The 12,466-nt window shown below is 42.5% G+C and overlaps 2 protein-coding genes across 3 annotated transcripts in view; both read left to right on the top strand.

The window, feature by feature from the left end:
- Positions 1–12,466, top strand: part of LOC123745879 (zinc finger and BTB domain-containing protein 17) — a 583,396-nt gene that overhangs the window by 47,016 nt on the left and 523,914 nt on the right. The gene's annotated exons all lie outside the window — the stretch shown is intronic.
- Positions 1–12,466, top strand: part of LOC123745874 (developmentally-regulated GTP-binding protein 2) — a 32,292-nt gene that overhangs the window by 2,336 nt on the left and 17,490 nt on the right. The window contains exons 1-3 of one of the 2 annotated variants that reach the window (XM_045726971.2): positions 5,859–6,164; positions 9,379–9,539; positions 9,898–10,068. In XM_045726971.2, the coding sequence (XP_045582927.1) occupies positions 6,101–6,164; positions 9,379–9,539; positions 9,898–10,068 (396 nt within the window). In that variant the 5' untranslated portion in view covers positions 5,859–6,100. Of the gene's footprint in view, positions 1–5,858; positions 6,165–9,378; positions 9,540–9,897; positions 10,069–12,466 lie in introns of those variants that run through there. The other variant, XM_069317538.1, reaches the window with a different exon arrangement.

Raw genomic sequence — 12,466 nt, 5'->3', positions numbered from 1 at the left:
GTACGAGAATTTTCTTAATGCCTTAGACTCGTTTGCGTTTCCAGCTTCCATTTACGTTCTCTCGTCTAACTTTATCTCAATTTAAAAGAGGCTGTCCTTGTCCACCTTGTCAGTTCCCCCTCGATATCTTATGTTGCGATCATGTTCCCGCCATTTCTTTTCCTGGAAGGTTGTGAGGTCTAGCTCCTTCACCTGTCATTGGAGCTATATCTTATTGACCAGCTCGCAAAGCATACTAGCATTAGTCATTAGCATAGTTTAGGACTGAAGTAAACTTTCAGTGTACCAGTATATGCACCGCGGCCCATTCTCTGGATTTGCCACTACGTAAAAGCTACAACTGTTTTTCCCTAAATAGAAACGAGCTCGAGCAACCCACTTCATCTATAAAGGCAGATGCATAGAAAGTATCAACATCACTGTGTTTATGCTTGTTTTAACAGTCGTATTTAAACAACTTGATTGATATAAATGACAAACTGAATACACCCCTCGGTGAATATAATACATATATATCTCCCATTCAGGTTGTTTCTACTCATGCTGACCAAGCTGAAAATATACCAAGGATTCAAATCATATATTAATTATCCTAATGATTCAAATCATATATTAATAACCCTTCGTTTAATATTCGAGTAAGCTAACAAACAATAAATCAAATTATCACACCACAGCCAGTTGCTTAATTTTAACAATAATGGCGTCGACAATTAAATGGTAGTTAAATTATGCGTCAATGTACTATAAACCGATAAATTAACTAACAGTAACTCAATATTGTATGTGGAAGGTGGACCACAACTTCTTACAGTTCATCTATAAAGGCCGATGCATAGAAAATATCAATATGACTGCTTATGCTTGTTTTAAGTCGTATTTAAAGTCATTGGCATAGGAAGAAACTCCCCAGAAATAGGTTGCTGTTTTCTAGTGCAGGGCTGGGAACATCTTCAAGAGTCAACCAATTTAACTGCTGGGTCTGGAGTCAATACTTCTCTTGTTGATCTCTCTCGTCAATACTTCTGAACATTTATGAACCTGGTGAAATTGTGTATGTGAAACTGGTTTAACCTGAATGACAAACAATCACAAGCTAGGGAAAAAAAATCACCCGGTACAGAGGAGCTACAATTCCGCTATCAATATTAAAATGAAGCTCCCCGAATTAATTTCACATTTAGTTACATTTTAATGTAAAGGCAACAAAATACTAACACTAATTTATATTCATCAAATTAAAATCATCCGTTGAAACCCTAATTATCAGAAAAAAAGCTCTAAGCAGAATAGACGAGAGGCAGGATGTTGGACTTAATTGAAGTCCGCCTAGGGCAATTACTGATGACTTTCCCCGGGATGCAGCCCTCAACAAGTATCTAACTCCTGCATACATATTTACTGCTATAGGTGAACAGATGCATGAAGTGAAGGGAAACGTGTCTGTGGAAACCATCTGTCTTTCCAGGGATCCCGAATCCTCGGTTTTGAGTCCATGTCAGGTTATCTTGAGGTTATCTTGAGATGATTTCGGGGCTTAGCGTCCCCGCGACCCGGTCCTCGACCAGGCCTCCGTTTTGTTACCCCCCCTCCCTCCAGGAAGTACCCCGTAGCAACTGTCTAACTCCCAGGTACATATTTACTGCTATGTAACAGGGGCATCAGGGTGAAAGAAACATTTTTGCCCATTTGTCTCCGCCTCGGGGATCGAACCCGGAACCTCAGGACTACGAATCCGAAGCTTGTCCACCCACCTGTCAGGCGCCTTAAAACATGTCGCTGACTATTATGCCATTTGGTGCAGAATATTCAAGACCAAAAGTTCTTTTACATAATTCAGGATACCAGCACGATAGTAGAAAGCCATAAGATGAGCAGATGACCGGTGTCATAAGAGATAGACTTACCGAGGACTTTAAAGAGACAACAGACTTAAAACAGTGGTCACGCCAAATTTCCGATCGTGAAAATCAGGATATTCTACGAGGCGCGAGACTGTCAGCTGTATATCTGTTCTATCAAATGCCCATTTGTCTCTTGTGTAGCCAATATGTAAAATAGCCACAAGATCAACCTCAAACTGTAATGTTTCTTTCACTAAAGTTGCTCGAAAACTGGAAACAAGCCATAAATACACAAAATATATTATCATGCAAATTCAAACACGGAATAAACTTATTTTACACAATTAATTTAACAAACACTTAGAAAATACATATAACATGCTTCCGAATTATTAACGTGAAATATTTTAGAATGACGCTGCTTATATCAAGAACATGAAAATAAAATTGTGATAAATAAAAATAAGGAATAATACATGCACTTTATTGATATGCTGGTGTACAATAACTGAACACATAATAGATAAAAAAAAAAAAAGCTTGCATGTCCACCACAATAGCCATAAAAGTACCTGCTTCATTCTTAACAATTAACCAAAGTGAATAACAATGATCTGCCAGTGCAATACTTACATTTAATCATTAACATTACTAAGCTTTACATGTCAATATAAATTGTATTATTAACTTGCACAAAAAAATTAGCCATTAAGCAACATAAATATAGCAAGTCTGGAGAACACGTAATGTCACTGACTGATGTCAAAGTACATTAAATGTTACTTAATATATATACAGTAACAAAATAAACTTATTTCATTAAAAGTTCATTCTTTCTCGCATATAGATATGAATTAATTAAACAAACTGAAACCCTGATCTACTAAACAAATGAAAAAGTTCACTTTAAAGATAAAAGACTACTTACAACCTTATGTAATAAGAAAAAAATTACTTTACAGTACATCAATCAAGAAAGAATACACCAGCATCAACACTTATTTTCAAATTCTCATTTACTGTGATTAAGAGAAATTCAACACTACATTTTTTACTGATTCCTTCCCATCAGTTGCGGCTGGCGGACATAAGGCACACCACCAGCCAATACGGCTCACCATAGGCGACACCTTTATTGTGATTTGAAAATCAAGCATGGCTGTCACTATTAATAACAATAACTGGATAAATTGAGTGGGTGCAGCAGCAGCATCACCTGGGGGTGGGTGGTGCAGCAGCATCACCTGGGGGTGGGTGGTGCAGCAGCATCACCTGGGGGTGGGTGTAGCAGCATCACCTGGGGGTGGGTGGTGCAGCATCACCTGGGGGTGGGTGGTGCAGCATCACCTGGGGGTGGGTGGTGCAGCATCACCTGGGAGTGGGTGGTGCAGCAGCAGCATCACCTGGGGGTGGGTGGTGCAGCATCACCTGGGGGTGGGTGGTGCAGCATCACCTGGGGGTGGGTGGTGCAGCATCACCTGGGGGTGGGTGGTGCAGCATCACCTGGGGGTGGGTGGTGCAGCATCACCTGGGGGTGGGTGGTGCAGCATCACCTGGGGGTGGGTGGTGCAGCATCACCTGGGGGTGGGTGGTGCAGCAGCAGCATCACCTGGGGGTGGGTGGTGCAGCATCACCTGGGGGTGGGTGGTGCAGCATCACCTGGGAGTGGGTGGTGCAGCAGCAGCATCACCTGGGGTGGGTGGTGCAGCATCACCTGGGGGTGGGTGGTGCAGCAGCATCACCTGGGGGTGGGTGGTGCAGCAGCATCACCTGGGGGTGGGTGGTGCAGCATCACCTGGGAGTGGGTGTAGCAGCATCACCTGGGAGTGGGTGGTGCAGCAGCAGCATCACCTGGGGGTGGGTGGTGCAGCAGCATCACCTGGGGGTGGGTGGTGCAGCATCACCTGGGAGTGGGTGTAGCAGCATCACCTGGGAGTGGGTGGTGCAGCAGCAGCATCACCTGGGGGTGGGTGGTGCAGCAGCATCACCTGGGGGTGGGTGGTGCAGCAGCATCACCTGGGGGTGGGTGGTGCAGCATCACCTGGGGTGGGTGGTGCAGCATCACCTGGGGGTGGGTGTAGCAGCATCACCTGGGGGTGGGTGGTGCAGCAGCAGCATCACTGGGGTGGGTGGTGCAGCATCACCTGGGGGTGGGTGGTGCAGCATCACCTGGGGGTGGGTGGTGTAGCATCACCTGGGGGTGGGTGGTGCAGCATCACCTGGGGGTGGGTGTAGCAGCATCACCTGGGGTTGGGTGTAGCAGCATCACCTGGGAGTGGGTGGTGCAGCAGCAGCATCACCTGGGGGTGGGTGGTGCAGCAGCAGCATCACTGGGGTGGGTGGTGCAGCATCACCTGGGGGTGGGTGGTGTAGCATCACCTGGGAGTGGGTGGTGCAGCATCACCTGGGGGTGGGTGTAGCAGCATCACCTGGGGGTGGGTGTAGCAGCATCACCTGGGAGTGGGTGGTGCAGCAGCAGCATCACTGGGGTGGGTGGTGCAGCATCACCTGGGGGTGGGTGTAGCAGCATCACCTGGGGGTGGGTGTAGCAGCATCACCTGGGGGTGGGTGTAGCAGCATCACCTGGGAGTGGGTGGTGCAGCAGCAGCATCACTGGGGTGGGTGGTGCAGCATCACCTGGGGGTGGGTGTAGCAGCATCACCTGGGAGTGGGTGGTGCAGCAGCAGCATCACTGGGGTGGGTGGTGCAGCATCACCTGGGGGTGGGTGTAGCAGCATCACCTGGGGGTGGGTGTAGCAGCATCACCTGGGAGTGGGTGGTGCAGCAGCAGCATCACCTGGGGGTGGGTGTAGCAGCATCACCTGGGAGTGGGTGGTGCAGCAGCAGCATCACCTGGGGGTGGGTGGTGCAGCAGCATCACCTGGGGATGGGTGGTGCAGCAGCATCACCTGGGAGTGGGTGGTGCAGCAGCAGCATCACCTGGGGTGGGTGGTGCAGCAGCATCACCTGGGGGTGGGTGGTGCAGCATCACCTGGGGGTGGGTGGTGCAGCATCACATGGGGTGGGTGGTGCAGCAGCATCACCTGGGGGTGGGTGTAGCAGCATGGACACATCCCAGTGTGCCCATGTTACATGGTTCAGTTTTCAATAGTCCACACATGGGTTGAGCTACATTCTTATAAACAATAAATAATAATTTACTAATAGCATATTACCAAATACGTTTGGCAATGTATTTAGTATGTTTTCTGACCAAAACATCGTAGTTATTTACGATCGTATCTGAATTGTGAACAAGTTAACAACTTTGCACTTTAACGAGTTATCACGTTATCACTTTAGGATAACCAACAGGTTATCCTACATCAATGAAAGAGGTCGAAGCCATTAGTGTACCGGTGTAAGCCATAATACAGATGGTGAGAAGCCATGTGAGAGTTAACTATCGCCTGACCTAACGACTGCCCGCTACAAGATGACGGGAGGAGAGGGGAATAAAATACATAATAATAAGTGCATGCACGTTGGTGGCGGGTAGACAGGCATATCAGGTGAAGGAGCACAAACAAGGTGAAGCAAGAGACGTGGTGGATCATGCAGAGCCGGGTCTTGACAGCCTCTTCCTGCTCGCTGGTGCTCTCATGCTGCACAAATTGCTCCTCAAAAAATGGCATTTGCTTACGCTCAATGTCTCTCCCCGGCAGGGCAGGAGGGACGCGTATAACACCTCCTTCCTCGGTACTCAGTATCTGTGGGAGGCCGGTAGAGGTGGTGGAGGGATAAAGGGATGTAGTGTGAGGGGTGTTGTGGGAGAGAGGGAGGTGTGGACCACTGCCCGTCACGCTCAACAAGACACTCGCCATCACCGCCATCTGTCGCCTCGCTCCCTCACCACACCGACGGCCGTACCCCTTTACTATCTCTTAGATTTCAACTTTATCTCCTCAAATCTCATTTATGTACTCAAAAATGTGCAGATTAGAGGAGTATTAGTGGTAGGAAATGGTGAGTTTTGAGGGTTTGGAGGGTGTGATGTGTAGTGAGGTAATTTGAAAGGTGGGCCACCAGCGGTGCTCACCATAACAACCTGGCAGGAGCACACGGCTCCTGTGGCTCCTCCTCGCTCTTTTGACTCTCCCGCCGCTGTCTCCTCTGGCTCCTCACTCTCCTAGTCTCCTTAATAGAGCGGCTGCTCATTCTACGTCTTGTGTTGAGCCTAACGGTGCGCCTCCTCCTGCACCCTAGTGTCTCCTGCTGCTCACTCTGTCTCGTCTGCTGCTCAACATCACCTCAAGATGGGTATCCTTGAGAGGATCGGGGAGATCGAGAAGGAGATAGCCCGGACTCAGAAAAATAAAGGTAGGCATCAGACGAGTGTCACCCTGACGCAGTAAGTGTTGTCAAGAGTTATAGTCGACTCCACGCTTGAGCTTTGACACACACGAGGTTGTGACTCTTTCTTGTCAACTCCTTGTACTCTCTGGTCAGCTTGTAGTACATTATTATATCATGGATTTTACTACTCTTGAAGCTGCATTCATAAGGCTAAAGGCTATAGCCAGCCCAAGTGTTAGGTAGTCAAGGTTCCTGTTGAGAAAAATGGCTTTGGTAAGTTAACTGGAAGTGCTCTGCCAAACCTGACCTAATATAATAGTGCATTAATTAATAATAAAAATACCTTGGTAAAACATACGCTATATTCGGATACATCAAGACTGTCCGTTGGCTAATTCTTTCAGGTTGACCAAAGGTACCGCTCAACTTTGATCCAGTTGAGCAAGGCCTTACTGTTTTGTATAACCCCTTAAATTAGATGAGGAAAATTATTTTGTAAGAAACATGCAGTGAATCATGGGCACATTAATGTTATAATAATCTAACAGGGTTCTATTACTGTGAATACCTTTCATGTTCCAATATGTTCTTGGAGGATATTTGAAGAGTTCTTGGCATTTTCGTGGTGATGTTCTTTGCACTTGTACAGACACTGTAGGTTTTTTGTGTGACGATGTCTGCAGACCAGTGACTTTGCTCTAAAGATGTTGCCTTAACCCTTAAAGAGCAGTTATTATCAGATGTTAGTCTCTGGACCAATGTAATTAATGTAATTTTTTAAATTTAGGTATTATGACCTGTTGTTATTCAAATTATGTAAATGTAGTTGTAATCAATCTACTAAATATAAATGTAATGTAGTTAACCAAGACCCATGAAAATTTTTTGCCATCATTATGCAATTGGTTTTTTAATCCTACAGTTCATTTAATTAAATTGATACTTGAATTGGATATTAGCACTCAAATGGGATATTATTTAACTTGGTGTTACATAGCCTAACCAAATAGTGAGCATTACCTCGGAAAAATAATAATAAAAAAAGTTGACGGGGGAATAAAGTATTTAGTGAGGAGACCCCTCAGTCAGTTGTCTTGTTCACTTTCTAAATAGTTTGAGAAGATTACATGACAGTTTTGAGTAGCTGCTTTTGAACAAAGTATTATTTTACTTCAACTTTCAGTATTACTGTACTTATGAATCATATTTTTACACCTGTAGGTTTTTACACCTGTAGGGAGCCGGTTGGCCGAGCGGACAGCACACTGGATTTGTGATCCTGTGGTCCTGGGTTCGATCCCGGGTGCCGGCGAGAAACAATGGGCAGAGATTCTTTCACCCTATGCCCCTGTTACCTAGCAGTAAAATAGGTACCTTGGAGTTGGTCAGCTGTCACAGGGTGCTTCCTGGGGATGGAAGCCTGGTCGAGGACCGGGCCACGGGGACACTAAAGCCCCAAAATCATCTCGAAATAACCTGCTGTTCTAATCATAATTATAACAACAATTTATAATTCATGTTCAATATACATTGTTTATACTGTACTATAACAGTTTGTTTAACCTTAAACCCTTTGTCTGCATAGTTAGGTGTCTGAATTGTGTATTAATGTGTGAAGTGCATTGAATATTAAATTTAAGAAAAACTTTTTTTTTTATAGAAAACTTGAATGACCTGGGAGTCTTGTAGATTTCATTTCATAAACAATGGGATTGATTACTGCATGTAAATGAATTTTGCCTTCTGTTTTAAAGACAAAATACATACAGAATCATTACCGACCACTATTTACCAGCAACTAAAATGTAAATGAACATCTTACTTAACTAATTGCCCTAAGTTACCATTCACACCCAGGCCTGACTCTGCTTAAAATACAGGCACCAATTTTCAGGTCTGTAACCTTAAGCATTAAAACACTAAAGCATTTCATTCATTCATTTAATTATGCACCCCATACTTGTCCCGTGTGTGGTGGTGGAAAGAGTAATTGGTATAAATATAAATTTAGAAACATTTATCGACCATCGCAGTCACAGAGGTTTACGGTTATAAAATGTTTTACTAAACATTAAAAATCCATGGTATTTCGAGCAAATCTAAAAAACTAACGTGTGTGTGTTTATTCAGTATTTAAATTTTAGGGTAATATTTCTGGTAGGGCCCCTTCAGTGACTCCTTGAGATAAGGGTGTCTTAGGGGAGAGGGATCAGGCATTTGAGAACCATTCTTGCCTACTATGTACTACTACTCTCTACTACTACTACTACTATGCAGTACAGGGAGCCGGTCGGCCAAGCGGACAGCACGCTGGACTTGTGATCCTGTGGTCCTGGGTTCGATCCCAGGCGCCGGCGAGAAACAATGGGCAGAGTTTCTTTCACCCTATGCCCTTGTTACCTAGCAGTAAAATAGGTACCTGGGTGTTAGTCAGCTGTCACGGGCTGCTTCCTGGGGGTTGAGGCCTGGTCGAGGACCAGGCCGCAGAGACACTAAAAAGCCCCGAAATCATCTCAAGATAACCTCAAGATACTAGGAACAAAGACCAGAATCTAGCACTCACCTTAAAGGGAGGGAAGTTGGTGTTTACACAGATCCACTTATTACTATCTTCACACACACACACTTTCCACCACACACCACCCATCCAATAATATGAGTTCAATGCATTTTATATTTTCATTTAAGATAATTAATTTTTGTGGAGGATATCGGGAGGCAAACTATTTAAACTTTTAATTTTGTTAACACTAGTTGTAGGTATATTTTTGTCTTGCTACCCTTACCTGGAGCTAAAAAAATATAATTTTTAGTTAGAAGTGATAGAAAGTGATATGAAAAGATTGGTAAAAATGGTAAAAAGTTTCGTTGACAATACTAGACCTTATAATTGTCACATGATTTTGTAAGCAATGCTATAGACTGTTAAAATTCCTAGTCTTGTAGTTCTCTTGGGGTAGTTTGATTTCATATATATACTGTATTTTCTTTTAGTATAATTTATCAAAATTTTAATGTACTTTGCAGTTTTATAAATACAGTACCTGTATTTCAATACTGTATTGTTTGTATCACGAGATAAGCTGATGCAGTACAGTACAGGTATTGAAAACCAGATAAATCTTCTGTGATATCCATCATGACGTTAAGTACTGTATAATTGAAACTAATGTATTATAACTATGAACATTTACAGCCAGTTGAACTAGTGTAATTAAAATGATTCTTATCTTTGCAGCCACTGAATACCACTTAGGTGTGCTGAAGGCTAAACTTGCCAAGTATCGCACACAGCTCCTTGAACCACAGGGCAAGAAAGGGGAGAAAGGTGAGGGTTTTGATGTTATGAAAAGTGGAGATGCCAGAGTGGCACTTATTGGCTTCCCATCTGTTGGCAAGGTAAGAGATATTGAACATTGAATTATTCTTGCAAACTTAAATAGTGTTCCTCCTATTACAGTATAATAGCTATTAAGGGAAGCATGGCATCAAAATGTAAGAGGAACAGGAAAATTTTATACTGAAAATTGAATTGCCATTTATTAGAAAAATACACTTAAGAAGATTGAATGTGTGTAGTCTAAAGTATTGTATTAATTTGCTATTCATTCTAATTGAAACCATGGATAGGTCTACACTATTTTGCTGCCATTTTATCAATAGTGCTAAATTATAATAAGGCTTGCAAGATTTACTTCTTAAATTTGATATTTTAACAATCTACAGAATAATGTGTGTTTTGTTTTATTGTCTGCAGTCCACTCTGCTGAGCACATTGACCAACACTCAAAGTGTAGCGGCATCGTATGAATTCACAACACTGACCTGCATCCCAGGTGTTATTGAATATAAAGGTGCCAACATCCAGTTATTGGATTTGCCTGGTATCATTGAAGGCGCCTCTCAAGGAAAAGGTAGAGGTAGGCAGGTAAGAATCAAGTTTTTGTTGGTATTTATATATACCCTGAAAGGATGCCTTATAGTGTTCGCTTTTTTAAAATGTAGTGGCCTTGCAATATATATAAAAGTTAAAATATGTATGCATTGTGGTTATTGGGCCATGTAAACCTGTGGTTATTGGGCCATGTAAACCCGTGGTTATTGGGCCATGTAAACCCGTGGTTATTGGGCCATGTAAACCCGTGGTTATTGGGCCATGTAAACCCATGGTTATTGGGCCATGTAAACCCGTGGTTATTGGGCCATGTAAACCCGTGGTTATTGGGCCATGTAAACCCGTGGTTATTGGGCCATGTAAACCCGTGGTTATTGGGCCATGTAAACCCATGGGTATTGGGCCACATGATGCTCTTGGTGGGAAAATTTAGAACCCTTTAAAAAAAAGACTTGTGGTTCAACAAGTATAGTTGTTCCAAAATTTTTTCATGCATTCCCTGATGCCAAAGGATAATGCCAAGTTTCTGAAGGATACCCTAGAAAGTTTAACAGTACAGTAGTGGGAGCTACAGTATGCTTTATGTTTGTATTTAGTAAGATGTAATGGACAAAGTGTTCTTAAGTTTTTTTTTTTAATGTATCTTGCAAATAATAGCCATAACTAATTTTTATTTGGAATTGTTTGCAAATGATTGACCCGTCATGTGAGTCAATATGAAGATTGCATAATAAATGAAATTTGTGATCTTTTAAATTGTTGGAGGAGGATTGGTTGTGATAATTCCGATGTACTTGTACCTAGATATGCTTCAAGGTTATCGTGAAAATATTTGACTACACTATTTGACCTGGTATGGTAACACACCTGTATATACATTATAGTGTGTGTAGGAACTCCAAAAGTTTTGATTTTATTTTATAGATTTTTTTCTATACGGGTGCTTTGATGATTTGAATGAAATCTCCCGTGCCCTAAATTGGCTTCTCTCCATATAGTTTGTTCAAGAAAGTTCACAATGTAATACGGGTTATTCAGAATTGAGATGTTCATAATGACTGAGGATACTTTCCTTGCTTGGGTGCATTCTAAACTAGTCTTGTTTTGTTATGTTTTTATTGTACCATTTTGATTATAAATTACTTCTTGCTTTGCCCATTCTACATTGTTCAAGATTATGTGTGTAACAAGAGATCAACATTTACTAGCAAATGAAAAGGAATACTCAGGTTAGTTATGCTTTTAGTGGAAAGATGGTTCCCAAACCCAACCTACCTCTAGCCTAGAAACACAATTGAAAGTGAATGTGGGCAAAAGTAGAGTTATGGTGATTAAGAGATAAGTAGTGAGGGGAAAATAAATTGGATAATGAAGTTCTGGAAGCAGTAAATCACTTTTAGTACCGAGGATGTCGGATAAAGGAGGAATTTGCGCAAGGAAAGTTAAGCTTGTCGGGAGTCTGGGATGCGAAGTGTCAGATCAAGGAAAGTATTGATTGGAAAAAATAAGAGAGATAGTTGCTGCCAGTGTTATGGCCTACCCTTGTGTACTGATGGGCTAGTGCCCACTGTTGTGCACTGATTGGAGGTGACTGTGTGGTACGAACCTGAAAAATGAAGATTTAGAGCAGTTGATATGAGCAATTTGAGAAGTATGTGTTAGGTGTTAAGAGGATAGAAAAGAATGAAACTATTATGATGGACTTTTTAAAGTTGATAACTACTTAGAAAGCAGACTATACCATGATGGTGTGAACACTGAACAAATAGATATGAATATTAAGGTAAGAGGAAGGGAAGAAACCCAGTTGATGATGGAGGAATTGAGTTTGAACAATGCATAGACATAGTAAAGGACAAAACAGACTGGAAGGGGTTTGTTAAGAAGGTGTGATCATATGTTTATGCTATACGGTAAGAATTCTGTAATCTGCATTCCTGTAATCCAAATGAATTTGTGTTCATCAAATGCAGGTGAACAGCAAGAGTAAGCAGGTAAATTATGGAAATGCAAGGGCAAATGGTGGGTAAAACCATGTTGTGGTACAAAAATATTTGCAAATTTGTTAAATTTTGGACAGTCTTTGTAAACAAATTTGGCTAATTTGAATATTCAGCTAACTCGAATGGGGGGGTGAGCCTTGTATGATTCAGATTACTGAGCATAGGCAGTCCATGGCAATTCCTGAGCTGCGATGTAGCCTGATCCTACGAAGCGGTGAGATTTTGCTGTTGATTATTGCTCAAGTGTGGTATGGCGTGTTTTATCCTTGATGCTATACAGTGTAAAGGATATAAAAAAAAATGGCTCACCTGAGGGGATTTCAATGGCCTGATGTGTTGGTCCAGCACTTGATGGTACAGTATTTAAGTTTCGCTCAAGGAGCCGCTGGGAGCCCACCAAAATGTGTTTCATTACATTTAAGCCCAAC

The sequence above is a fragment of the Procambarus clarkii genome, chromosome 88 (genome assembly GCF_040958095.1).
Source record: "Procambarus clarkii isolate CNS0578487 chromosome 88, FALCON_Pclarkii_2.0, whole genome shotgun sequence".
Classification (NCBI taxonomy): Eukaryota; Metazoa; Arthropoda; class Malacostraca; order Decapoda; family Cambaridae; genus Procambarus; species Procambarus clarkii.
Note: the sequence above shows the minus strand (reverse complement) of the source record. Positions and strands in the feature narration are given on the sequence as shown.